Source organism: Pholcus phalangioides, unplaced genomic scaffold (genome assembly GCF_987345545.1).
Source record: "Pholcus phalangioides strain wild (caught in Gottingen) unplaced genomic scaffold, Ppha-v1.0 ptg000013l_1, whole genome shotgun sequence".
NCBI lineage: Eukaryota > Metazoa > Arthropoda > Arachnida > Araneae > Pholcidae > Pholcus > Pholcus phalangioides.
This window is the reverse complement of record NW_028301606.1, coordinates 17,067,364-17,095,083: the sequence shown is the minus strand read 5'-3', so window position 1 is coordinate 17,095,083 and position 27,720 is coordinate 17,067,364. Positions and strand designations below refer to the sequence as shown.

Here is a 27,720-nt window from a genome sequence, read left to right as displayed (position 1 = left end):
TGAAAATTACAAATGTATTACTTGTACAATAATAAAACACATTAAAAAGAAACAAGAAAAGCACACAGCGAAAATTTATACAAGAGCAATTATAGAAAAATTATAGATAAAAAATAGGAATTATATCGAGAAAATATTATTCGCCTCGGGCAGCACAACTTCTACGACCTGCCCTGGCTCTACAACATCTAATGCTGTATACTGAAGGTGGGGGAGGGAGAGGAGGGAGGTTGTTACCTCCTTTTTTTCATTCAAAAGCAAAGAAAACAGGATGCAAAAACACTCAATGCCGATTCCTAGTGGTGGTGCCATCTGGTGTAAAAATCGGGAAAAGTGACGTTAACAGGATGCGCGCATGCGTTCTCCTTTCTTAGTTTTCAAATCTGGTAGACCTAGCCTTAGTATGCGTGGCTAGAGTTACTAGAAATTAGGACGCACAGTCATGCCTTCTTGACAACGACTCACTTATCTATGTTCACAACAGATGTCGTCACCAGGGCCGTCTTAACGAATGGGCGCACCCGGGCACGGCCCGGGGGCTTCGAAAGAAGAGGGCCTCAGAAAAACGAAAATTAGTTGCATTTTTCGAGAATTTTCCAAATAGGGCCTCAGAAAAATCACTTGGCCCGGGGGCCCATTATGTTCGTAAGACAGCCCTGGTGGTCACTACATTGAAAAACAACAATAGCTTTCTAATAACAATTGAACGGCTATTACATTTATATGCCCCTTTGTTTTTCACCTAGTGAAAATCGGAAGAAAGCCTACTTCATTAGAAAAGATATGACAATTTGAAGGGGAGTTGAGTGATTTCTGCTGTGCCGCTTAAAGAGGTAACCATTTGTGGGGTAAAATCTATAGAAGAGCCAGAGCTAGAAGCTTTCCGAATTCGGATATTCAATTACATTATTCGAAAAGGGGAATGGGAAAATGTGTGTATCCACACATTGACCATGGCTCAAACGCATCCAGTCCATGCCCAATTCTGTAGTCCAACAAAAAAAAGTGCTGACTTATTCCACTTATTTATAAAACTAATCATATTTCATCATCGTATGACTGATTTGATTATTAATTAATTGCTTGCTTTCTTGTTCGTTTGTCTCGAAAGACTTTGAACCAATTAATTAAATTTTCTTCTGATTTTACAAAATTTAAATACGAAATGATTTGTGGATGTGTGTAATAATATTCGTTCTGTAGTTTTTCCTTTCTCAGAAAAAACTTGGTTTAACTTTTTCAGTGTAAAAATTGGGGTAAGCTGTGTCATAGACACGGCCGCAAGTTTTTACGTGAATACGTTTTTGTGCCTTGAATCGCGTGTTGAGTATTGACCTAATAAAATGGTTATCATCGGATTTGTCGTTGGAATATCTATCAGACGTCTACTGTCGTCTATTTACGTTGCAAACTTCTCAGGCATCATTAGATTTGCCTTAAAAATGCTTCTCAGACGACAAAATTGGCTTCTACTTGCGTTGTGAACTCCGCGAGATATAGCGTAAAACAATTTCTTTACAGAAGTGGGCTTTAAGCCTGGTACCCAGACTAGAAGACGTACTAAAACAAGAGTGGTGTCATTGGATTTACGATAACGAGATCTACCCGCAAACTTAAAAAAAACCACTTATATTCTGAATACTTTCTGAGATGTGAGTGTTTAAATTACTCTTTTTCGTTATGCAACTGTTTGCGAATGCACTCAGTATCGTCAGATGATTTAAAAGACGTACCCAAGTCAAAAAAGTCCGTTCATATCAATTCATAATGTTATGAGGTGTTTAAATGTTGTGGTACGGATTCAAATGAATCCCGTGATGTCCTCTTGAGCTATGCAAAGCATGACAACCTTGTCCTAGGTAGAAAGGAAAAATATATAAAAGATAAAAGTAATAATAGATAAGAGAGGTAGATAGGAGAGTCCTCTTTTCACCCTCATCCTACGTGTTCTCTTTCGCTCTTACATGTATACAGTAGAAAAATACGTTATATGTGTGAAAAAAAAATAATCTTCCGTTGCCAATAGGGTTGCTATAACGCTTCGCGATGCTGAAGAAAAAGGAAAGAAAACAGATAACTTGTTCCCCGATTTTTTCCACTGGAGTTTGGACGTAATGTAGCGCCCGTGATCGTGAAGAGGTTAACGATAATAATTTTCTATTGTCATACACAAGAAAGAACGCGTTTATACACCTGCTGCTACCTATTGAATAGAAACAAAACTATCAGTTATAGTTCTTGGAGTACGACAGTTGGTTGGTTTTAAACCAGTGTGCAGCATATAAATATATATATGGTACGATATTTAGACATTGTTTATTTTCATAATGCACACCGATGTAAGTTTCCCGCACAATTACAGAGCAATTACAATTAACACTCGATATGCCGACCATAACTATTTTCCCTCTAAACAATTATCAAACTATGTCGATTCTAAATTAAACTTCTGATGAAATGGTGAGTTTATTTCAAGGGAGAAAACCATCAACATACTTGAAAAAGAACCTTGGCTTCTGTATATGCGATAAACAAGATGCTAGATTTGTTTTTGGGGGTTTTTTTTTCGAACATGGTATCTTAGATAACATCACGTAATATCAACAAGTGTTATCCTCAAATATCTTATTTCAACACATTTTTCATCCATTATTCATATTTCAATTGAAATTGATACTCGAAAAGAATTCGTGGTAAACAGTTTCGAAAGGAAGAGAAGGCATTACTATCTCCGTGTAACAACGTTTGTTTTTTTTTTCCCCTTCCGTTATTTTGTTCCTTTTAGAGGAGTGTTATATAACGAAGTCTGATATAACATGTTTAATGTATATAAATACATTTGCGGAACACGTCTTACGAGAATCTTACATAACTAGCTATGTGTCGAATTTTCGCCACTGTTTGTTTATTCATGACGTCTAGACGAGAATCAAGGAAGAGTCCAGAACACGAATGTGATCATTTACGAAAGATAACTCAGATAAAATTTAACGAAGTTTAAACTCAGAAAATGAATGTGATCATTCAATCTTCATTTCTTCTGATGCCATTTGCGACAGTGCACCGTTTAACCCACCCACAAAGGTGATAAATTATATTTGCATACAATAGGCAAATAGCGTAAGTAGTATACGCAGCGGTATACCGCGCTTTTTTGGCACGCTCCATCTCCGGGGACCCTCCGTCTCTAGGTATTTACTGAGATATAGTATGATATGGACTCCGAGGACCCTCCGTCTCTGTGTTTATCCCCACTTTCGGTATCTCGAGCTTTTGTCTATTCATAGTTATTTTATTATTTATGTTTCAACTATTACTTTTTATTTCATTCACTTGAAATTTTTTATACATTTCTATTAAAAGTTTTTAAAAGTTTAAAAAGTTTTAAAAATATGTTTTAACGTACTTAATTTTTTATACATTTATTTTTGTTATATTAGATTCAAGATTATTTTTACCGACTTTTTTTATGTTTTTTTATTTGAAATTTTTCACTTTAATACATTTTTCAATTTCTATACAAAGTTTTTCAATTCAACTCTTTAAACAAATACTTTTAAACTGATTCTTTTTTCTATATATTTGTAATATATTAATTCAATATTGTTATTTACTTAATGTTTTCTTCATTTCTTTAATACTTCTTATATTACTTTTATGAAATTATATGATACATATAAAAAATAAGAGAATGCATGCAAAAAACCCACAAGACAGGAAACAAATCTATAGCAAAAATAATTTATTCATGAAATAGGAGCGTATATACATATGGGAGATAGGGGATTTTCCCCTATTGTGGAAACATTATCAATATCCGTAGGGTAACGTGGAGAAGTCATCCTTCAATATTCTTTTGTCGTAGACAAGGCCATACTTCTTCTCTTCAACTCTAGTGAGAATTCGTCTTCTTTTAACCTCTCTGGTTATCTTATATTCGTCTCGAATGACGACTTTTGCGGTGAAGTCCAGGGATTGAACCAGGGCATTCATCGTGTCGTAATTGAGGATTTTTGAATTCCTATAGTTCAGTGTGAAACCGCGAATCTTACAAAACACTCGTCCATCCGACCTTCTATATGCATAGTTTTTTGCTCCACCTATAAAATTTACGAAAATAGAATAAAAACGTTGACAAATATCAGTTTTCCCTATGGAAAAAAATATTAATGACACTTCATTCAAATGAGAACCTTTTTTTTTATGGATTAAATATTAATTTTTTTAAAAAAGGGTATTACCTGATACAAAGTCAGTAATCGTATGTCCATCAAGTTCATCTGTGAACTGTCCAAGAAAATCACCAAGTGGCGGGTCGTTGGCCCCGTTACTGGCATAGATTATTCTGAAATTTAAAAAATAAAAATCAATAAGTAAATGATTGCTAATGAAATTAAACAGTTTCATCAAAATTTTTATAATATGTTAGCAACTTACGAGTCTGTATCAAAATACAACAAGGCATCTCCTAGCTTCTCCATCTCCGAGTATAACTTTAGCCGAGCCCACGCTGTTGTGAATGTAGCGAGAAAAATATTTGTCCTATCTGTTTGGGGTGTGCAATCAGTCTTGTACTGCCAATGAACAGCTGCTATGTTTTCGGTTGGTAGATACAAGTCCTTAACCTGCAAAAGTTTGTGCTACGATAAATGTGCTACGAGATGTAACACCTGCTTCGACGAGTCTTGCATCACCACTCACGCTCAACACTGCAAAGACTGCCATAGAATTTGTAGATCAGATGGTTGTTTTGCTAGGCATAAGAACTTTGGGGGCAAGAATGCCAGTTACTGTCAGCAATTTTATGAATGTCAATCTTGCAAAAAATTTCTCGTAGAATTCACTATCCCGCCATTTCGCAATCAGCGCCCCTAGCGGCGAACAAAACTTCCGACCAACAACAGGGAGGGAAGAAGGGGGGGGGGTCACTCTTGCCATGATAGTGTCCCTTAAACTGCCATCTATATTATTTTATTGACATATGTTGAAGATACTGAAAAACTCTAAATCGCCGTTTCTTACTTTAAATACGCATATTTCTGAAAGGATTTCTGATATATAGAAGACTTTTTATTAAAAAATGAATAATAAATTGGAAAAGAAAGAATTGTTCATCCCAGCTCGTCAGTTGATTGTTACTAACAGTAGTAATGTATGTATAGCTCTTTGGTTCCTAACGCGCAGTACAATGACTTCAGTCAATCAGTTGTGATTGCTGATTGGCGCGTTAAATTTGTGTAATTATCGGTGTTGGCGATCGCCAGAGGCTGCAATTCAGTTATCGGACCCAATATAATAAACTGCGCGATTAGAAGATCGTATTCGTTTTTCTTCATTCGGAGTAACAACATCTCTCGAAATCTTTAGACTCTGACTACGATGGAAGATCAATATGTAAGTTCATATCTATGCTTTTAGCTAGTCTGTCGATGAAAAGGTATTTTTTTTTAAAAAAATGCCTTAAGGGGGACATCCATTTTAAATTTGTATTTTTCTTCCTACAGGACAATTTTGATATTGAATCTGTGATTGATCCATTTCCTGATGATATCGATATGGAGCATGTAGAAAAGGTATGGCAGTACAATATTATTTTTAAAAATTCAATGCTGTTGTTTTCGATAATATTGTTTAAAAAAAAAAGCCATTTATTTAATATTTGTATCTGTGTTATAGGAAGCTATAAATCAGATTGGATTAGAAGGGACATTCAAAGATGATTACATAAGATTTTTTTTTTTTTTTTGAATTATTGTATTTTCTTGTATGTTGTGTGTTGTGATTTTATTCTATTTGTTGCTTTGATATCATATTTTCGCTTTGTTCTGTAGGTCAAAAAACCATACGAATTACATGAACAGTCCCGTAAGAAAAACCTTCGGTTCAACGCGGACCAGGTTACGTTTACTGCTCGAATAAAGACCGAACATTTGACAGACCCATCAACCCTGATAATAGTAGCAGTGGATTTTTTGCGAGCCTTATTATCGCAGTTGATAGACGAAACAACACGTGGACTACATTCAGATGACAGAATTCGGTAAATATTTATTAAAGTATTCAGAATAATTTGAGGAATTATTTTTTATTTGAATAGTTGATTTTACTTTTGAAAAATTGATTATTTTTGATTTGAATATATTTTTTTTCCAGAATTATAATGCTTTCCGATAATTTTGAAAAGCCTATATCAACAGGTCTTGTTCCTAAGGCCTCGCTCACGATAGAATCATTTCTGGCAGTTATAATGAAAGTGTTGCAAAGCAAGAATTCCATCCCACTAAACGATCCTTCCCTGAGATTTGACGTCATCACAGTCCGACTACCGCGAGGAGGTGGAATTCCAAGAAGAAAGATCACTAACATCACAACAGATAGATTAGCAAAGAAATCAGTTATATGTATTCCTGAAGACGGGTTGTGCTGCGCACGCGCGATCATCGTAGGAAACGCCATAGTTGAGAAACATCCTAAACTTTCTAGCATAAAAGACGCAAGAAGAAACATACAGAAAAAGATGGCCCTGGACCTGTATCAAAAAGCCGATGTTCCTATAGGTCCCTGTGGGTTTGATGCAATCGAAAAGTTTGCCACAGTTCTAGACGTTCAGATAATTGTCAAGTCCTTGGAGGAATTTTATAAGGTATTGGTTTTAACTATCGAATGACTATAATTTTTTTTTTACTTATGTTTAAGCCAAAACTACGTAAAGCTAATATATCGATACTATTATATATTTTTACAGGTTGTATTCAAGACATCCAGGAAGGACAAAAAAATATTTTTGTTGCTTCACAATGGACATTATGATCTGATTACATCTCCCAAGGGTTTCCACGGCACTAATTTCTACTGTCCGGATTGCGATAAGGCCTACGACCATGTCCAGTACCATAAATGTGCTACGAGATGTAACACCTGCTTCGACGAGTCTTGCATCACCACTCACGCTCAACACTGCAAAGACTGCCATAGAATTTGTAGATCAGATGGTTGTTTTGCTAGGCATAAGAACTTTGGGGGCAAGAATGCCAGTTACTGTCAGCAATTTTATGAATGTCAATCTTGCAAAAAATTTCTCGTAGAACAAGAGCGACCCCGTGGTGAGCACGTCTGTGGGGAAAAATATTGCAATAATTGTCAAGTTTTCTATCTCGATGAAAGTCATCTGTGCTCCCTCAAGAAGAAGAATCCAAAGTCTCCATCGAAAAAACTCATCTTCTTCGATTTTGAAACAGACCAATCTTCCGGCGAACATATTATCAACTTTGCTATGGCACAATATTCAGATGGAACGGAGTTCGTTTTTCGTGGCTACAACGCCATCGTTGATTTCTGCATCTGGCTCTTTTGCAAGGAACATAAGGGATTTACAGCCATCGCACACAACATGAAGGGGTTCGATGGTCAATTTTTGCTCAAGTAAGTTTTTTTGTCAAACCTCTAATTTTTAGATATATCATTCTCATATATATATGTATATTTAGTTCAATGTTTATATACATGCATGCATTTTATGTGGTTTTTTTAATGTTAAATTTTTTTTACATGCTTTTTTTTATAGATATCTCTTGGAGCAAGGAATCAAGCCATCTGTTGTACCTTGCGGCTCCAAGATCATGGCTTTGCGTCTGGACAGTCTAAATATTCGAATTATAGACAGTCTCAACTTTCTCCCCATGGCCTTATCCAAATTTCCAAAGACTTTTGGTTTTGAAGAGTTGAAGAAAGGGTTCTTCCCCCATCTCTTCAACCGACCAGAAAATCAGGACTATGATGAAGCGCTTCCCGACAAAAGGTTCTATAATCCTGAAGGTTACGCTGTCGACATCAAAGCAAAATTTGACGTCTGGTATGAAAAGAGAAAATGTGAAAAATTCGTCTTCCGAGACGAAATGTACGAATACTGCAAGTAAGTTTTTTTTGTGCTGCATATGATTTATTTCTTTATCGTTTTCCAAAGCTATAATGAATATTTTTATTTTTCTAATTTCTTTTAGGTCAGACGTTGATATTCTTCGACGATGTTGTTTGAAGTTTCGAGATGAGTTCTTGGAATTAACGGGTGTTGACCCCTTCCAATATCTGACCATTGCCTCGGCCTGTATGGCGACCTATAGGTCTAAATACATTGATGAGGGGTCAATTGGAATGGTGCCTGTATCAGGCTATGTCAACCAAACGAACAGCAGCAGACTAGGCGTTGAATGGTTATCATATCTCAATCACAAAAATGGCATGAAAATAAATCATTCAAGAAACGGAACAGGAGAAAAACGAATTCTCGGACTCAGCGTGGACGGATTCTGTGTCGAAACAAACACTATATTTTTGTTTCATGGTAAGCGACATTTAAGTTACTTTTTGTTTTACTACATTTCTTAGTTTATTTTCTGAACTATTTTCACTAATTATTGTTTTTTATATCTTTTAAGGTTGCTATTGGCATGGGTGTCCTCAATGTTTCGAGAAAGACATGATGAATCCTACCACACAAAATTATATGTGGGAACTCCACAAAAAGACCATAGAGAAAGAAAAAAAGTTACGACAAGGGGGTTTCAATCTTGAAATTATATGGGAGCACGATTTCAGTGCCCAGAAAAAAACGGACACAGATTTGAAAAATTTCTTGACGGACTTCAACTTTGTTGGTAGGTTAGAACCCAGAGACGCATTCTATGGTGGAAGGACCAATGCTACCAAGCTCTTCTATCAAGGCACTGCAAAATATATTGACTTCACGTCTTTGTACCCGTGGGTCAATAAGTACTGCAAGTGAGTACTTTAATTATTTTTTTATAAATAAATTTTAATGTATAGATTAAAAAAAAAGATTATCGATGGTTTTTTCCATTCCAGATATCCGGTCGGACATCCACGGATTGTCACAGAAGATTTCGATGACCTATCATCATATTTCGGTATAGTAAAGTGCAAGGTTTTAGCACCCAGAGGTTTATACCTACCCGTTCTCCCATACAGGTAAATAGAGCGTGTTTTTTCCCCTCTAAATTATTATTATTTGAGTGTTTTTTCTAAATATTTATTTACTCATTTATTAAAAAATGTTTTTTTTTCTAGGTCTAATGGAAAACTGACTTTTCCCCTATGTCGTTCGTGTGTTGAAACATTATCTAAAGAATGTCAGCACAATGATGTAGAGAGGAGTCTCACAGGTACATGGGTTTCTGAAGAGATCAAAAAGGCCATTGAAAAAGGCTACATTGTGAAGAAGATATACGAGGTAATTGTTTTATTCATCACTTTTTTTTTTGTAGTTTTTAACGTTAATCCATATAATGTGATATTGTTTTCAATCCGTAAATTGTTTTTTCCAGGTTTACCATTTTGAGCAATCGCAGGAGGGTCTATTCGCCCCCTACATCAATGCTTTCCTCAAGATCAAACAGGAATCCTCTGGTTGGCCGACTAACTGTGTGACAAACGAGGAGAAAACCGCATACATTAACCAGTATAAGCAAGTCGAGGACATAGAGCTAGATCCCAAAAACATCCAGGTTAATCCAGGTCGACGCCAGGTGGCAAAGTTATGTCTAAATAGGTAACTTTTAACTTTATCATACATGGTTTGATAAAAGTCACGATGTTTTTCTCTTTTTTTTCATGATCATATAGAATCACTGGTAAACTAACGTTTTTTTTCTTAGCTTCTGGGGTCGCTGGGGAATGCAAGAAAACAAGACCCAATTGACGTATGTAACCAAAACATCCGATTTTTATAAGATGATGAATGATACTGCGATAGAGGTAAATATGTTTTTTAGATTATTCTTCATAGTTTTATAAAACATTCAGAGTTATAATTTTAACTAGTTAAAAAATTCAAATACTCATTCATTAAACCAAAAACTTTTGCAGGTTAAGGACTTGTATCTACCAACCGAAAACATAGCAGCTGTTCATTGGCAGTACAAGACTGATTGCACACCCCAAACAGATAGGACAAATATTTTTCTCGCTACATTCACAACAGCGTGGGCTCGGCTAAAGTTATACTCGGAGATGGAGAAGCTAGGAGATGCCTTGTTGTATTTTGATACAGACTCGTAAGTTGCTAACATATTATAAAAATTTTGATGAAACTGTTTAATTTCATTAGCAATCATTTACTTATTGATTTTTATTTTTTAAATTTCAGAATAATCTATGCCAGTAACGGGGCCAACGACCCGCCACTTGGTGATTTTCTTGGACAGTTCACAGATGAACTTGATGGACATACGATTACTGACTTTGTATCAGGTAATACCCTTTTTTAAAAAAATTAATATTTAATCCATAAAAAAAAAGGTTCTCATTTGAATGAAGTGTCATTAATATTTTTTTCCATAGGGAAAACTGATATTTGTCAACGTTTTTATTCTATTTTCGTAAATTTTATAGGTGGAGCAAAAAACTATGCATATAGAAGGTCGGATGGACGAGTGTTTTGTAAGATTCGCGGTTTCACACTGAACTATAGGAATTCAAAAATCCTCAATTACGACACGATGAATGCCCTGGTTCAATCCCTGGACTTCACCGCAAAAGTCGTCATTCGAGACGAATATAAGATAACCAGAGAGGTTAAAAGAAGACGAATTCTCACTAGAGTTGAAGAGAAGAAGTATGGCCTTGTCTACGACAAAAGAATATTGAAGGATGACTTCTCCACGTTACCCTACGGATATTGATAATGTTTCCACAATAGGGGAAAATCCCCTATCTCCCATATGTATATACGCTCCTATTTCATGAATAAATTATTTTTGCTATAGATTTGTTTCCTGTCTTGTGGGTTTTTTGCATGCATTCTCTTATTTTTTATATGTATCATATAATTTCATAAAAGTAATATAAGAAGTATTAAAGAAATGAAGAAAACATTAAGTAAATAACAATATTGAATTAATATATTACAAATATATAGAAAAAAGAATCAGTTTAAAAGTATTTGTTTAAAGAGTTGAATTGAAAAACTTTGTATAGAAATTGAAAAATGTATTAAAGTGAAAAATTTCAAATAAAAAAACATAAAAAAAGTCGGTAAAAATAATCTTGAATCTAATATAACAAAAATAAATGTATAAAAAATTAAGTACGTTAAAACATATTTTTAAAACTTTTTAAACTTTTAAAAACTTTTAATAGAAATGTATAAAAAATTTCAAGTGAATGAAATAAAAAGTAATAGTTGAAACATAAATAATAAAATAACTATGAATAGACAAAAGCTCGAGATACCGAAAGTGGGGATAAACACAGAGACGGAGGGTCCTCGGAGTCCATATCATACTATATCTCAGTAAATACCTAGAGACGGAGGGTCCCCGGAGATGGAGCGTGCCAAAAAAGCGCGGTATACCGCTGCGTATACTACTAGCGTAACGTACGTTAAAAAAAGAAAAAAAGTCTTAATTTTTTTTTTCTTATTACATTGCAATGAAATTGGGGAAAAAATTACCAGCAAAATTATTGTAAATTCACGAATGATTTTTTTTTTGTGTCAATTTCTTAAGCTCTACTTTTTTTACGTAATTTTTCAGCTAGCCTTAATGCTTTTTCTTCTCCCTCTGCAGATTAACGGTGGTGGTTTTTCTAAATACAGGGTGTTTCAAAGTGTTTCAAAAAGAATCATCCGATTTAAAAAAATCAGAACTATTCAGCTTTTAATCCGCTTTGATAGAATAATGTATAGGTAGAAAGAGGCAAATCTCGAGTTTCACGCAGTTGGTGACAGGTAGCGCTAACGCTCTTCCTTCGGACGTCACTTCAGTGTTTGTCAAGATTGGCTTTTCCTACAGTTAGAAACCGATTGGGATGATTTTATTTTTCAGCACACTGGAGCTTAGGCGTTCGAGAATTTTTGGACAAGCGCATTCCTAAACGATAGATCGGCCGTATGGGACCTGACGATTCAGTTAAACATCACTGGCCTCCAAGATCGCCGGACCTGACAGTGTGCGATTTCTTCTTCTGGGGGTTTATAAAAGATTACGTTTATGTGCCTCCCCTTCCAGCTACATTAGCCAAACTGAAGATACGCATAACAGCAGCCGTGGATGCAAACATACTCGCAAAAGTTTGGGATGAATTTGACTACTGTATAGACATGTGCCGTGCATCCCAAGGTGGACATATTGAGCACCTTTAATTTTGTTTGTAAAAAAACTATGATTAGCCACGTAATATAAAATTAATCTTAAGCATCGATGTGTTCAATATTTTTCGTAATATACGGATTTCAAATCGGGTGATTATTTTTTAAACACCCTGTATTGATGGTGTTTCTACGTATCAGCGGTGTTTTTAAACACGTTTATTTAATTTTACGATATGTTTCTATACATCTATGCTGTGATTCCATACATCTATGAGTGTATCGAATATGCAATTACAACGAAAGCACGTATAGCCAAGTCAGAATTAATGTTCACATTCATGTTTAGCCCATCGAATTTCATTAAAAAAATGCTTTCATTTTGAATGCAGTAGCTGTATTGTCAGAAATGTCAAGAATAAGACGAGCCATTGCCGGTTGCAATTACAGTAAAACCCCACTTTTGCGGACACCGACGGGACAAAAAAATTCGTCCATAAAAGAGAGGCTGACCGTTAATCAGGGGTTTGAAATTTGTACTTTTATTACACAAGGGGAAATTATTATTCGACCGGAAAAGAGAGGAGTCCGTATCTGAGAGGTGTCCGTTAAGAGGGGTTTTACTGTAATTCGGGAAATAGACACTCACTCCTACATTGGTTACCATGGCTAATCAGAGTAATGTAATTTGTGAATAACGTATAGATTTTGCACGACGCATCTCACCGAGCACGTTGGTGGTGTTACTCGTTGTTGCCAAGGGCACTCCTGTGAAAAATAAAATTAGAAATGCTACACATAATAAGTCAGCGGTTTGTTTTTAGGTCGATAAAAGTCTCCCCCTCGGTGCTCTTGAAGGAGCTGGAGAGTTTTCTCAGAACTGTCTGGTGTCTGTCTGTCTGATACCGAGAGGATAACGATCGTCATACCCTGTTGTTGAGAACGACACTCCTCGATGGGACTTGATGCAATTTATCGATATATGTTTCCGGCCCATAACTTCCCGATTTTCTTTTTCCTCTCAGAGAAAATAAGTGTCACATCCTGACGAGAAAGCGGTGCCGATTGGATACATTTAATGTAATATTATTCAACAACTACACTTTCGAAAGGAACAAGATCACGGACAGTTATGTGACAGCATTACTCTTTTGCTCATTTTTTTTTTCCTCTCTCTCTCTGTTTCTTTTCTCCTGGCAAATGTCCCACTTCGGTTTCTTTACTTTGGTTAGGCCAAGGATGAATGTGAATGTATCTTGGCATAGGTCTCTCGAAAACACTCCACCTCCTCGATTTGTTCGTCCGAGGGTTTTGCCTCTTTGCAGCGGCATCCAAAAGTTCTGCAATCAGTCTGCAGAAGAGCATTCCGCGGTGAAAAAAAAAAATTGTGTTTCGGAAGAAAGGATATATAGCGAACATTTGAAATCGCAATAATCTGTTTCATTTGTGCTCCGAAATATCTCCGCAATAATACAAACCAGCACATATTGTGCTAGTGCAAAACTTTTTAACCGTTCTGTGGAATTTCTCCGAAAGTTTGCATGGATTACCGAATCATTCATCAGGTAAGTTACTTTCTTGACTTAAATCAATCGAGTTTAATTCACCATAAAGTAAATTAGATTTGAGCCAAATAATTACTCAATATTATTTTGCCTGTGAATAAGGATGATTTTTGTTACGCTGATCTGAAGAATGAATTGCAGAACGGGCGCTAGTAACGTGAACTGGATTTAAAAACTTATTAGATCTATTTATCGAAATCAGTAAACAAGTACATCATGAAAAAAATTACCAAGAAAAAATCAAATACACCGTAAAAATACGAAATTCCTAATGCAATTAGACACACTGTGGGTGTCGTCTTCAGAAGATAAATATAACAACCACCATATTGCGTTGACCGGGAATCGGACTGGATACCAAATCTCAACTCCCGGTTGCTCAGCGGAAAAATATACGTCTGTACAAGTCAAACGTTGCGGACGGAATGAAGCTAGGCGCCTGCATGTAGGCCTGATGTAACGTTCTGATTAATCTTTTGAACTCGCTTGGTGGTTAATTGCCCATGGCGATAGACCGGAGTTGCTAATGCAACCACCTTGCGAACATTTCGCAATGATATCAGGCAAAATATTATTTACTCTTCTAATTAGTAAAATCCTCATGTACCAATTAAGATTATTACATTTTTCAAAACTCCCTGTAATTAAACTTAATTTTCTTATAAAAAGTTTAAAAATAAAATTAATATCTAAATTAACTAATAATTAATATATATGAAGTAATTAAAAATATAACATGCTGATTGTTTTTACATCATAACCAGTGGCGTATTTACGGGGGAGGGACAAGCGGCTATAGCCCAGGGCGGAAAATTTAAGCTATTCGTGGTCAAGAACATAAAATTATAACGTAAGAAAGGCTGCAAAATTTGAATAGCCCGCGAGTGCCATAAATCCACCTCTGATCATAACAATTTTGACAGCTGTACTTTATACATTCTTGAATAATTAGCGGAGAGAGGTAAAGAGAACCTAAGCCCTGGGGTTCCTATAATTAGAAATTTTCTCTATGAATTTAGTGTGTTTAGAACGTGAGAGATAGGAACAAATGCTTTTTTAAAATAATTTTCACACTTTTTCCAATTTATTTTCTGTTCCTTCTTTCCCTCTTTCGGGACTTTATCACACCTGTTCTGGTAATTTCTATTATCGGCCTGTTCATACGCACCGGTTCCGACCGTTCCGAAAGATGCCGTCATGGTTTGCCCTCCGGTCATTGTTGTTTGTGTCATTGTTAGGCGTTTTTTACGGCCGCGTTTTGACCGGCTGCAACCTTTCTTTCTTTCAAACCGAGCACAACTCCGGCCTATCGCCATGGGCAATTTACCACCAAGCGAATTGTGCTGGAAATGTGAGTGTGTGTGTGTACCTAACAGTCTGAGTGCGTGTATAATGTTGTGTCTGATTCTTCAGTGCTGCCATCTATGTTTCAGAAGTGAAGTGATTGAAGTGTAATGATTGAATATTTGTGCCATTGTAGGCCTGTTGCTCTCTGTAGCGAGACTTTTTAACCGACTGCAACCGTCCACCCATTCTTTTCGAAAGTGCCCTATTCCTTCTTCAGGTGACTGCTCTCCAATCACTAGAAGAAAGACGAGATGGCATCTTGCATGGGACTTCCATACGGACGAAACCGGTGTGTGTGTGAAAGAGACCTTAGTTCTAATTGTACAAACTTTTTGTTCCGTCACCGCTTTCTTCGGAAATTTATTTTTTCTCATCAACTCCCCCTACTCAAGCGGACCCATAGGATCCTATGTTAAACCAGTAGCTATTATCACCCCCCCCCCCCCAGACTATTACATTGCCCATTTTTGGAAACGCTGAGTATAGAAGTTTCTATCATCGTTTCTAGTTCATCAGTGTTTCCCAACCTATGGTCCGCGATGACGGCATAGGTGGTCTACAGGCAGACTCGATAAACTTATTCATCCGTTGTAATTGATATGGGAAATATCCATATGGGCAGTGGCGTCGGAGCCGGGGGTGCTGTGGGTGCTCGAGCACCCACGGAAGTTTGTAAAACAGGTCCGAGCACCCACAGAATTGATTCAGAAATCGAAATTTCCTACATAGAACTCAAGACGAGCACCCACAGGTTCGAAACACTTCCGACGCCCCTGCATATGGGTTCAAATAAAATTATGCCTTCTCACTTTGGTGCACCTTAACATCATCGAGGAGAGTGCAGGAAATTGTAATCCTAAATGTATCACTAAATTTCGCTAAAAATTGCAATTCATTACCTTGAAATGCAATTTGCTATAACCTGCTAAAGTATGAAATCGGGTCTGGAAATTAAGATTACTACAAATTGCAGTAAACAAAAATGTATTCCAAGAAAAAAAATATTCATATGACCTAATGGCCATAATTCATTAGGGAGAATAAAATTGGGTCTTAAATAATAATCCGTAAAATACGGGACATCACCAATTATCATAAAAACCATTGTCAGAAGTACTCACAATCACTAATCGTAATTAGAATTTCAAAAGAATAATATTGAGGACGAAACATTAAACCCCTGAAAAATATGAGATGAATATTTATAATTTTTGCAATAATTACCATAATATAATTTATATCATGAAAACGCTGCGTGTTCACGAATTCAGAAAATATTACAAATTCAAATAATTATCGTTGAAGAAAATTGACAAATTTATAAAAAAAAATCGAGACAACGAAAATTACAGAAACATTAATTGTGTCCCTCATTACGGAACCGTCAAATTGGTTCAGGCATTTTACTGGTCCTTGTTTTCAGAACGGTTGAGAAACACTGGTTTATATGAAGAAGTGTGTTACGCAATATCAGAGAAGTTATTCAGTCATGTTTTTAAATTTAGTCAATTACATTTCTGAATGTCAGATGTTAAAATAAATTAAGCTAAATTTGAATATAAAATAATAAGTAGTGAATTAAATAAAATTTACTACATACTCTTTTTACTTAATTAATGAAGTTTCGAACGAGTTCTTTATCTAAACAATCTCATTGTGTTCGAATGCCATAGATATTCATGAGTATATGAATCATTAATAATTCATGATCATCATAATGAATCATTATGATTCACACGAATTCATAATACGTACTAATAAAATGATGATTAATCATTTTCATACGGCTTGTTCATTATGGCTTGTTCTTATAACGCGATACGCGTTTTTACGCAGATAAAAATTACATAATCTGAATACTATAGAAAGTCTTAAATTCAAATCGCCTCTTATCGGTGGTAAAAAAATAACAAGAAAATTCCGGTTTTTTTCAGAAATAGGGAAAATATACTATGCTTATGAACGAGTTCATTATTCTTATGAACCCCCGCAGAGATAGTGGGCGGGAAAATCCAAAAGCCGACGTCCTGTCTAAAATCTTTTGTATCTAAATTCTCCAAGGAAGTGGACAAATACAAGTGAAAAGCTCTTTATCTGTACCAAATCAGCTTCAGAAAAAAACGATGAAGGTCGCAGATACGATCATTGTATAATGAGCGTTGTACGGGTTTTCTTCGCTCGTAAATTAGCACTCCCTTGAGACGCTGCAGTTCTACTTGCCGGACTGACCACATAGAAGAGAGTTTGTTAATAAGAACCCCCGATTGATAACACTCTTTTCACAATAAATATATTAGCGGTTATTTCAAGTTCGGTATCCCTGGCAGAGAGCAGAGGAAAAAAACTTCCAAAGGCAATAAACATATAGAGTAGCGACGAATTTATTTGGTAATAAGTAAGTCAATAATTGTTAATATTCATTTTTTTAAGAAATAATAATTGTTATGGTACTCATTTCAGAGTACGTCTTAGAAATTCTTATTTAATTTTTTTTTTTGAGAATTAATTTTTTCTGATTTATTTCCTCCTATTATAATTATTTCTTCTTATTGCACTTATTTCCATGTTTTAATTACATTTCGCACATGCTAGTTACCGAATTTAATTTTTTAAAGAAAATTAATTATTTACGGTGTAGATTCGGGACGTTCTGTTTACGCGGGCTTTGAAAAATATGCCAGTTAATGAAAACGATATGATATTACCAGTTGCTTAGATTAATAATAAATTATTATTATTACTCTAAAAACTCTAAGATCAGTTACTGTAAGTCTAAATGATCTAAGATCAGTTCTCATCGACTGCCCATTGGTATAATCAATAAGAAATTCTTCCTGTGAAGGTTTTACTTTTAATAAAAGTAATATTTTAGATTGTCGTTTGAAGTGACCTGGACAAACATTAAGCAATTTTATTTTTGTGATAAATTTTTTAGCTTCGCTAATAAAGCTGAGAAAATTCTTTAATTATGTATTTATATATATATATTTTTCAACTTTTCCGTATGTCATCAATTAAATCAAAAAAGGGACAAACTGATATAGATGGATTTTTATTGATAGAAATACAACAATCTTTTTAGAAAGTAAAGGTCAGTCTAGTGTATAAGTACCAGCGCTATATAGAGGGTGCATAGTTAACAGGCCGTATGGTATTTTGCTAGTGAACCGTTGTTTCCAGAGGCATACTTCCAATTAGATAAAGTACCCAAATCTCGCGTACCTACCTAGATGTAGTATCTAAGAGGTTTTGGTAGTACTCAGATATATCATTCATATTACAAGGAGTTGTATAGTTATTAAAATAAATAAAAAAAAGGACTTTTTATGCCGACCCGATGTGCCCAAAAACCCAGTTAGAAAGTTGTTGTCCTGTCTCTCCTGATGCCAACTGAAAAAAATCTCATGTTTCTAAGTGCAATATTCAATGAAATATATGTATTCGAATTCGAAAAACGGAGAAAATTAGGGAAAAAGCAGCATTAAATGCGGGTAAATCGTTTTACTCGCATTTAACATAATGCTGTTTTTCGCAAACTCTTTCTTCCGTTTTTCGAATTCAAATATTGCACTTAAAAACATGGGACTTTTTTTTCGTGCTAGAAGAGACAGGGCAACAACTTTGTAATTTGGTTTTCAAGCACACGGGATGGTATAAAAAGTTATATTATTATTTTTTATTTTAATAACTATACAGCCCCTTGCAACATGAATGATATATCTGACTACTACACGGGAGTTGGATACTTTTTCTAATTGGAAGTTATGCCTCTAGGATCAACGGTTCACTAGTAAAATACTAACATACGCCCTGTTAGCTATGCATCTTGTATATTATATTATACATATATTAAGAGCATTATGAGCCTTCGGCTTAAGTGTTTTTTTTTCTGAGTCGCCTATCAAAGCCAGAAATTCCTGCTTGCCTGTTTAAATGTTCACTCTCGGAAATTTTAACCTATGGACCCCCCCCCCCCCTCGGCAGTTGAGGCCCCCGGCCTAAACTGCCGAGGTTTCTGACGTTGGCCGGTTCAATATCCAACGACATTATCCGATTCGCGAAAAATCGGCCCCTTAGCGAATTGACCAATTTCGGGCTTTGGCAATAATATCTATAAATTTCTTGCCTTTTCTGAATTTCTGCTACTTTTCTGGATTTCTGTTCCCCCCTCCCTGGCAATATTTTTGACCTGGATAGTTAGTTACCTCACTATTTTCTAAATTCTTGTTAAATATTTCCAATTACACTTGTAGAAAGTACTTTGAAGGACTGTCGTATAATAGTTATTTAGTGAAATCATACCGTCATCTATTTTTGTGAGACGGAAAGTCAAAGACATTTGTTGTGCACTCTTTCATGTTATATATTTTACGTCAAAAGTCCTTGGAGAGAAGTATTTCTATATTAAGAATACACCCCTAAAATCCATACTCACAAAAAATCATTTTGGAGAAACGAGTGTCTCAGCTGGCCTAGACAGATTTATAACTGAAAACTCAAGGCCTTGGGAAAAGGGTAAGATGATGGATTGAGTTACTGGTTCTAAATATCTATGGCGTTTAATCAAAATTTATGGGCGATGCCATGATTCCGTTCATAGCCTCTATTTATTAAAGATAACTCATTTAAAAATATAACACCTTTGGTGACGTGCGCGCGATGTCTAAAATAATAATAATACACGTAAAGTATATTCAAATACAGGGCTGCAGAAGTGAGATTGCAAGGGATGCGGTGAACTCGGGAGGCAAGTTGTAAGGGCGGCACCCTAAGCTTTTGTTCAGATTCATAAATTTTCAAGAGCTGTGATATGCAAAATTTTCATAAATTTTCAAGAGCTGTGATATGCAAAATTTTCATAAATCTTCAAGGAACAAACCCGCATTAACAGCTGCATTAACTTTCAAGCGGCTTTGGTATGGAATGATAAAAATTCACGTGAGACCACGCTCTGTCACTCTTTTGAACCATACCTTGACAACAGAAATGTCGAGTAAAGCGAAAGGGGCCGTAATACCAGAAACAAACATAGACTACCATACGGGCCAAGTGTGCATTTTGGTTCGGCCTTAGCCATTACCTCCTGCAGCAGGGAATGCTAAGCTGTGATCTTTGGTGGATTCCAAGGTCAGATTTTTGCAAGGTGCCCTCTAAAGTGAATTTATAGTGTGAAAAAAAAAACAATGATGAGAATCGCCCCGGGCTGGAGCCCTTTCAACCCCACAAAGTAATTTCTCGAGATTAGAAAAGAACAAACAAAGAATTTGGGTACTCACTTGCCCAGAGTTTGCAGCACCAGAAACCCCCCTAACATTCTCCTAATTTCCGCCTTGGGAAACTCGGAAGATAATCTATTTTTCTTCTTATCGTAAATTTCTTATCAAAGTTGAATGTGTGTGTGAATCACATTTTTTTCTCTTTTTATTCAGACTCATTCTAACATCTTGGAAGATGGGTGCTTTTCAAGTGAACAAAGACCTGATTCCAGTGAAACTCCACTTTTTCCTCTTCAATGCAGGTAAGACGTAAAATAAGAAGTAATCCTCATTGTGTGATTTATCACCACAGCCTCAATTAGCTAATTTGCAGATGTTGACAAGCAGTCCATGAAAAAGAGAAGTTCAGCCTCTCGCGCTAAGAACAGAACAAACAATCCAGCTAGGAGTCATTACTTTATTTGTAAATAAGCCAAACTTCCCGATGTCGGCCCGTACAAAGATAGATGCGGATCTCAACAAAGAATTAAAGAAAAAAAATAACAGCCTTGATGGCGTAACCGAGTCTTACGACATCCTTGAAATTGTGCCACCATCAACATTTGTTGGGAAATCAAAACTTTGTTCTCATTGTGTTCGCTGCTCTTCAGCTATTTAATTCTTCCCGCCATCGCAAATCATCTGCTAGAATTAACATATACAATACTGATAATTATTAACGATCCCCTTTTCCCAATTATATTTATATCTTTTTTAAACCATGAATCCTTCAGTTCAGAGCCGTAACTAGGCTGGGGGCACTGCTCCCCCTCCCCGTTCTGGACTCTGTCACGAAGATGGGCTGGAAGAGACCTCGGCAACGGGATAAATCCACTGGCAGAGTTCTGGCGATCATTCATTCATGCCACTGGGCCGCACAACAGTTTACATTTGTTTTGCATAACAATAAGCCTTTCAAGAGTGACCCCATGCAAAAAATCTGCCCCGGGCCACCCGAGAAGTCACCCTACGGCCCTGCTTCAGTTCAAGCTTACGGTAAACACTAGAACTTATTTTGCCATCGGAAAATCAAAAGCAGATTATATAAACTATTTTTCATTTATTTTTTTTATAACTGCATAAATAACCAAAACGGGTGAAACCGTAGATTTCTAAAGTTATTTGTATCTTTGAGTGTGAAAAATAATATTTTTCTTCGAAGTTTCTGCATTGATGCTTCCCAAGGAATTCATATATAACGATTCGCAGTTTGTGGGTAGTTCTGTGATATATGGCTTTTTAAGTGGGTGCAAAAAACGCATTTCCGTTTGTTGGGAAAACAGAATAAATTACAGGGAAAAGTGGCTGAGCCTCTTTATATATTTTTTCTTAAGCAGATTTTAGAAGAACATTCATTGTACATAAACAAAACTATTTTTAAAAAAATTCTGGCGTTTATTCTGTGTTTTTTCCATACGCAACAACATCAACGAACTTTTATATTTTCAAAGAGAACAAGACAGGACACAAGGTTATCTGAAGAAATAGCATATGCAGCTCAGGGTGATCTAAAAATTCATCCATCCCCACCGAAACGCATCGCGCTTTTAGCTGATCATCGGACAACACTCCCTATTTACGCATATGTTACGTCAAAACGACTCAAATCAAGTTTGGTCTCTCTCTCTGCAAAATGCGATGGAATGTTATCTGAGCAAAATAAGGAGAACTATATATTGAATTCATTATCAAGAAAAACTCGTGCAAAAATTTTTCTTGATAGTTTTTCTTTCTTCAAAGCAAGAAGAACACTAGTGCGGGGTCGCCGACACGAAGAAAACATTGGGGGTGGGGAGGCTGAAAGTTGTTGGTCGTCCCATATATACGATACTCAAGTACGAACGTAGGAGGAGGAGGATGCATTGCATTTGCTGAAATTATTGGGTGTGTAATTAAGTGTATGATTTTTACACGAAAAACGGTAATCTAAAATTAATTATATTTCATAGTAAAATCTGAATTTTCAGGAAATTGATTGAATTATGACATTTAAAAAATAATCTGCGTTAAATATTGATGAGTAATTGAGTAATTTAATGCATTTATACTTCCATGGTTTGAATTTGAATTAGATCCCCCCCCCCCCTCGCTTAAGCCAGGACATTTAGCTCTGTTCCCCCGTATTGATTTTTCCGCAAATTTATAGCGTGAAACATTAAAAAAATAATAATTTCGGATCCCCTCAACATGATAACGCTTGCAAAGACAGAATGCTTCTGAAAAGTTCCTTGTATCATAAAAGTTTGTCCATGAAGGGTATCCCAACGGGTACGCAACATTAGATTTGATACCAAAGAATTTAGATAGAGAGACAAAAGTTTTGATATATAACAGGGCGGGGGCACGATGATGATGTATCAGTGATTTTCTTATATATTTGGTCAGTCGGGTCCATCCCTGTCACATGGGAGGGGGCGGGCCTTCGGGACCCCTCGTATCTCCGCATATGGGGGAAGGGTTAGATTTTCATAGACAAATAAAGGTTTGGCATTTTATTTTAATAAAATTTTAGACATGCAGGGCTTCAACTAGGGGGGAGCAGGCGGATCTCGTGCCCCGGGCGCTGGACCCGAGGGGGCGCAAATTTCATTCTGAAACCTTTCCTTCAACATTACAAGGGAGCGTCAAAATGCACGCTTGTCCCGGGTGACCGAGCATCCAGTTGCGGCCCTGTAGACATGGACACTATTAGATCCTTGAATACTTTTATAGACGCCTTAGATATTTATATTCAGAGATTCCCCCCCCCCCCCCATGCTATACATCAAAACGCTCGTCTCGATATGTTCTATCGGAATCTCTGACGCTGCTTACAAATTGGGTCATCCCGGATCCATGCCCACATTTTTACCTCAATTATTGAACGGATTTTTACACAATACATGTGATTTACCTATGTTCATTAATCTGAGAAGTAATTTTTCCTTTTTGTGTGTACTTTCAGCTTTGTCAGGCACTATACCATTCCTCCCTGTGTACGCAAAGCAACTCGGAATATCGGCTATGCGAGTAGGGATAATTTTTACGATCCTGTCGTTCCTGGGTATCGTGACGAAACCGACATTCGGTGCCTTAGCGGATCGTTTCAGGAATGTCAAGTTGATGCTCGTTGGCTTGTTATTCGTAGTAATCATTGCGATGCTTGGACTTAACTTCATTCCAGCTTCCAAGGGCAGTTCTGGCATCATACCGTGCAGCAGTCTTTCAAACCAAACTACAAATTCGACGTCCTACTTAAATTCGTGCGCGGAATTCTGTGAAACGTGTAGAAATTGCTCGCCACTAGCCAACACCTCTCAATCACTAAATGATAACTCAACCTCGCCTTGTTCCATTGGTGACCCGAAGATGCTGTCATGGTGCACACAATTATGCGACAACGTTAGCCATCAGTACGGTAATATTACATTGAAAGGAATCGACGATGGTACAACGCTCCAGTTTGGTTTATTCACGGCGTTCATAATCGGTGCCTGGGCATCTTTCAACGTCGCCGTGACGTTGACCGATGCAGCGTGCCATACTGTTCTGGAAGGAAAAGCCCACTTGTATGGTAAGCAGAGATTATGGGGGGTCATTGGCTGGGGTGCGTTCGCTGGTTTGACTGGCTACCTGAACAATATTGCTACTGGAAATTCCAATAGTTATGACTATTCACCGGGATTCTACATTCTCACAGTTTTGATGCTGTTCGATGTTGTGGCTGTAAGACATTTGAAAATAAAGAACTCCATGGTCTCCAAAGCCATGTGTACTAACTTGAAAAAACTTCTCAGGAATCCGAGGATCTTGGTTTTCCTTGGGGGTACCTTCGCTCTAGGAGCACTGACTGGTCTCATCCGTTGCTATCTCTTCTGGTATCTTCGTTTGATGGAAGCCAGTCAGCTACTTTTGGGCTTGGCTTCTGGCTCCCAGTGCTTCCTTGGAGAACTACCCGCTTTTTTTTTCTCCGGATGGTTTATCAAGAAACTCGGACACGTCAACACTGTCACTATGGCATTCTTCGCTTATGGTGTGAGGTTTTTGGGTTACTACTTCATGACGGATCCATGGTGGACTTTGGCCCTTGAACTGCTTCAAGGGCCAGCATATGCCGTATTTTACGCAGCTATGACGTCTTACGCCAGAACAGTTGCGTATCCTGGAACGGAAGTGACTGTGCAAGGACTCCTCGGGGGTACGTTCGAAGGATTAGGTGAGGAATCGTCTATATTTTTATTTATTTTTTCGACAAATTGCATGCTAATAGTAATTTTATTGGTATAATTATATTATTTTTCCTGTGTTTGCAGGAATTGCAACGGGTAATTTACTCGGTGGAGTAGGATTCAGCCTGATCGGTGGCCGGAAGACATTTCTATGCGCATCTGTGATAGCTTTCTTCGGATCTCTTGGATTCCCTCTGGCTCAAAATACCTTGAAAAAATTCACAAAACCAAGTAAGAGAAACAAAAACTAAAAAAATTCCCTATTTTGATAGCTCTAAGTAGAGTAATGTAATTATTTATAAATCAAATGCCGTGAACCTTTCCTGTAGCGTAACAAAAATAAGTTAGCACTACAAAGTATAGCCCACAAGGGTGGGGCTGACAGGGCTCCAGCCCTAGGGTCCGGGATGATTATCATTTTTTTTTCACGCATAAATTCATCATAAAGGGGCCCATGAAAGTCTTCTGGGGCCCCCGCAAAAGATCCTAGCCTGGGGGCCATGTGCTATACCCAGGGGTCTGTCCAGCCGAAATCTGTGTATATTTTCCGGATCAGTCACAAAATACATATTAACAAAACCATAAATTGGGTATTTAATTTATGATAAATTATCATCAAATGTTGTTGTAACAGTTTATAACCGCTGAACAAATAATGATGCTGATTGTTAACAATGATTATTGGTAAATTGGCATTATTACAATAACTTTTACCAGTGGAATTAATAAATATATTAATATTGCACTGAATACGGAAAAAAACCGAATTATATTAACGTATTGTAATTTTTTGAATTTTAGGAGAAAAATTTCTTGAGCAGCCCAAGAAATCTGTACCATCAGATTCTCCTTCAAATGAGGTTGAATGTGCTTCAAGAGCTTATGGACTTTTGCATCAAGGTCAGCCAAACCAAACGTATAGCACATAACTATTGACGCCAAACCACAAGATTCATTGCACATCATTGTTTTGTGTTGTCTTACCTCTTCATCGAGAGAAAATATATGAAAATAATACATTTGTCGTTTTTCATCTTTTTGCCTAGAGGCCAAAGAAAGATATTTTGTATAGAGTAAAATCAAATATACATTTTTAATGATTTTTCTTTTTCTTTCCTGGTTCAATTACCAGTCAAATTTAATTTGGAAATTAATTCCTGAACCCAATTTTGGGAAACAGAATTTGAAACTATTGATTGTGAGTCAAATCTATACACTTACATCAAAGATAAATAGAAGTCAGCCCTGCTTAATCTGGTAACGGATAATCTGATACCCTGCTTACACCAATAAAAAAATCCTCTAGATCCAAAATTTCTTTCATAGAGACAATGTTTGTTTCCCGCTGTGATAATTTCTAAAACTTTTCCCCACTTATTGAATATTGAAATTCACACAATAACTGTAAACACATATCAACCACTATGTATATAATACTTTTATTGAATTAAACATTCAGGAAATTAAGTGAAATGTGGAGAGTTAAAATTTATGAAAGATCTGTAATGTCAAAGTTATCTTCAGTACATTTAACTATGCCATTTTTGTTCTTTGTTTTGTTTATATAAAGGGCGCTAACTTTTTAAATAAAAGAAATTTTTTAAATAAAATTTTAAAATCTACAGAAACACCATGGCTTCACGCAATGTATTAAAATTAGAAAAAATTATGCAAAAGGAAAAAGAAAGGAGGGATTGAAAGTTTTGAATGTGATAATAATAATAATAATATAAAAAAACTCAAATTGAAATCGTCAAAGAGCATTGAATTTCTCAAGCTTGTGTAGTTTCATATACATATTTTGTAATATGTGTATGAAATTGAAGAAGATTTGTGAAAGAAAGGAAGCTTTTGATCAGAAAACAAAATCTAATTTTCACAGTGTTGACTAATTTCTATTGCAATGGTTTTATGCTCAAAAGCCAAAAAATTCCCAATCAACCTCACCACGATTAGACAGAAAACAAAGGAATTTGCAAAGATTTTGAAAACTCAGGAAAATATAAAAACACATATGATAATTATATTTTCTCTTTGAAACTTCATTTTTGTTGATTCTCTCTCAGCACTGGGCTAGTTTTGTTTTTCATTTCGTCCTATATATATCACAGTATATATTCTAGCTGCGTGTGGCACTGATATTGGTATATTATTAGTATTTTCAACTTAATATAACTGATATTTAATTCATTCCACTCAGATAATGTAATTATATATATACTTATAGTATATTTTCCTCAATATAAAATCTATACTATGGTATGAAACTGTAATCGTATATCCCACGTAATCAGATTCCCCGCTTGATCAGATACTAGGGCCTATGTGCCGGAATAGTTGATATCTACGTAAGTGGGGCTGACTGTACTCGAAAAAAACATTTTATACACTACATAAATTTTTTAAACTTGTTTTTTCCCCAATTGTTAAAAAGCTACCTCCATTTTGTGTAAAAAATTACTCAATGTTTGTATACTTATTTGATCCAAATACAGTGGATTCTTGAAAAGTGACTCTTTTAGTTATTGGTTAACATCTTAATCAAAGAAAACTGAAAATAATTTTAGCAAAAAATGTATATTGATAGAAGTCAAATATCAGTCTACTTAAAAAAGAATAAGTTTAATTGCAAAAAATAAACACATCAATAATGTCAATGACAGAAAAAAAAATTGACAAGTTACTGTGCAATGGAATAAATGACTGATAAACTTTCAATCACTGCATAGAAAAATTTGTTGCATTCATACACAGCATAAAAATAACCCGCAAAACATTATCTGAACATGAAATAAAATTTGATAAGATATAATAATACTTATAACACTCTTATTGTTCATTGGAATTTGAAATCACATTACAAGTACTTACTTAGAATTGATACTGATGATGCATTTATGTTTGTGTGAACTAAAAAAAAGCATATCAGAAATTAACTTCTAACCAAAAGTTAAACTTTATCATAAAAGAGTGGAGTGTATGGTTTATATCTCATGAAATGTAGTACATAGTATACAGTTTTACTTTGAATTATAAGTTTAATAAATTTCCAAAGGTTAGTTGCATTACGATTTGTGACATGAAAAAAATGATTCTACATTCCCACAATATGAATATTTGAAGAAAGAAAAAGCTTAGAAAAGTATTTTTAAAACGATATACACAGAACAGAGTCTAACAGAAGGCTTTAACTTGTTCAGCCCCATATCCATGTTGTCATTTCTGATATAGCATTTTTTTGT

General features: G+C 35.9%; 3 protein-coding genes across 4 annotated transcripts; 2 read left to right on the top strand and 1 right to left on the bottom strand.

Annotated features, from left to right (window-relative positions):
- Positions 1–3,727: 3,727 nt before the first annotated feature.
- LOC149078682 (uncharacterized) lies at positions 3,728–4,618 on the bottom strand. Its single transcript, XM_089240506.1, has 3 exons — positions 4,438–4,618; positions 4,242–4,345; positions 3,728–4,100 (listed from the first exon to the last, which is right to left on the bottom strand). The coding sequence occupies exons 1-3, from the start codon at positions 4,479–4,481 to the stop codon at positions 3,811–3,813; spliced, it is 438 nt and encodes a 145-aa protein (XP_089096632.1). The 5' UTR covers positions 4,482–4,618; the 3' UTR covers positions 3,728–3,810.
- Positions 4,619–5,308: 690 nt separating this feature from the next.
- On the top strand, positions 5,309–10,780 carry LOC149078681 (uncharacterized). The gene is made up of 15 exons (XM_089241241.1): positions 5,309–5,394; positions 5,505–5,573; positions 5,832–6,040; positions 6,154–6,643; positions 6,746–7,422; positions 7,565–7,912; positions 8,001–8,341; positions 8,436–8,778; positions 8,863–8,985; positions 9,085–9,247; positions 9,342–9,565; positions 9,672–9,771; positions 9,883–10,070; positions 10,163–10,266; positions 10,408–10,780. Exons 1-15 carry the CDS (start codon positions 5,380–5,382, stop codon positions 10,695–10,697), a joined length of 3,684 nt encoding a protein of 1,227 aa, XP_089097367.1. The 5' UTR covers positions 5,309–5,379; the 3' UTR covers positions 10,698–10,780.
- A 2,178-nt stretch (positions 10,781–12,958) lies between these two features.
- LOC149078680 (major facilitator superfamily domain-containing protein 6-like) lies at positions 12,959–26,983 on the top strand. 2 transcript variants are annotated; one of them, XM_089240821.1, is made up of 5 exons: positions 12,959–13,668; positions 20,445–20,533; positions 23,215–24,465; positions 24,563–24,709; positions 25,280–25,579. In XM_089240821.1, exons 2-5 carry the CDS (start codon positions 20,467–20,469, stop codon positions 25,405–25,407), a joined length of 1,593 nt encoding a protein of 530 aa, XP_089096947.1. In that variant the 5' UTR covers positions 12,959–13,668; positions 20,445–20,466; the 3' UTR covers positions 25,408–25,579. The 2 variants fall into 2 exon arrangements, with proteins under 2 accessions (XP_089096947.1, XP_089096948.1); XM_089240822.1 differs by lacking the exon at positions 12,959–13,668 and adding an exon at positions 17,148–17,410 and having other exon boundaries at positions 25,280–26,983.
- Positions 26,984–27,720: the final 737 nt, after the last annotated feature.

What these genes read in the sequence shown, in the direction of transcription:
- LOC149078680 (XM_089240822.1), top strand. Translation starts at nt 20,467, where the DNA reads ATGGGTGCTTTTCAAGTGAACAAAGACCTGATTCCAGTGAAACTCCAC. An exon ending in CTTTTTCCTCTTCAATGCAG is followed by an intron (nt 20,534 to 23,214) that starts GTAAGACGTAAA and finishes GTGTACTTTCAG; the next exon opens with CTTTGTCAGGCACTATACCA. An exon ending in GGGTACGTTCGAAGGATTAG is followed by an intron (nt 24,466 to 24,562) that starts GTGAGGAATCGT and finishes CTGTGTTTGCAG; the next exon opens with GAATTGCAACGGGTAATTTA.
- LOC149078682 (XM_089240506.1), bottom strand. Translation starts at nt 4,481, where the DNA reads ATGGAGAAGCTAGGAGATGCCTTGTTGTATTTTGATACAGACTC. An exon ending in TTGTATTTTGATACAGACTC is followed by an intron (nt 4,346 to 4,437) that starts GTAAGTTGCTAA and finishes TTTAAATTTCAG; the next exon opens with AATAATCTATGCCAGTAACG. An exon ending in GATTACTGACTTTGTATCAG is followed by an intron (nt 4,101 to 4,241) that starts GTAATACCCTTT and finishes TAAATTTTATAG; the next exon opens with GTGGAGCAAAAAACTATGCA.
- LOC149078681 (XM_089241241.1), top strand. An exon ending in CACTATATTTTTGTTTCATG is followed by an intron (nt 8,342 to 8,435) that starts GTAAGCGACATT and finishes ATATCTTTTAAG; the next exon opens with GTTGCTATTGGCATGGGTGT. An exon ending in TGAATGATACTGCGATAGAG is followed by an intron (nt 9,772 to 9,882) that starts GTAAATATGTTT and finishes AAACTTTTGCAG; the next exon opens with GTTAAGGACTTGTATCTACC.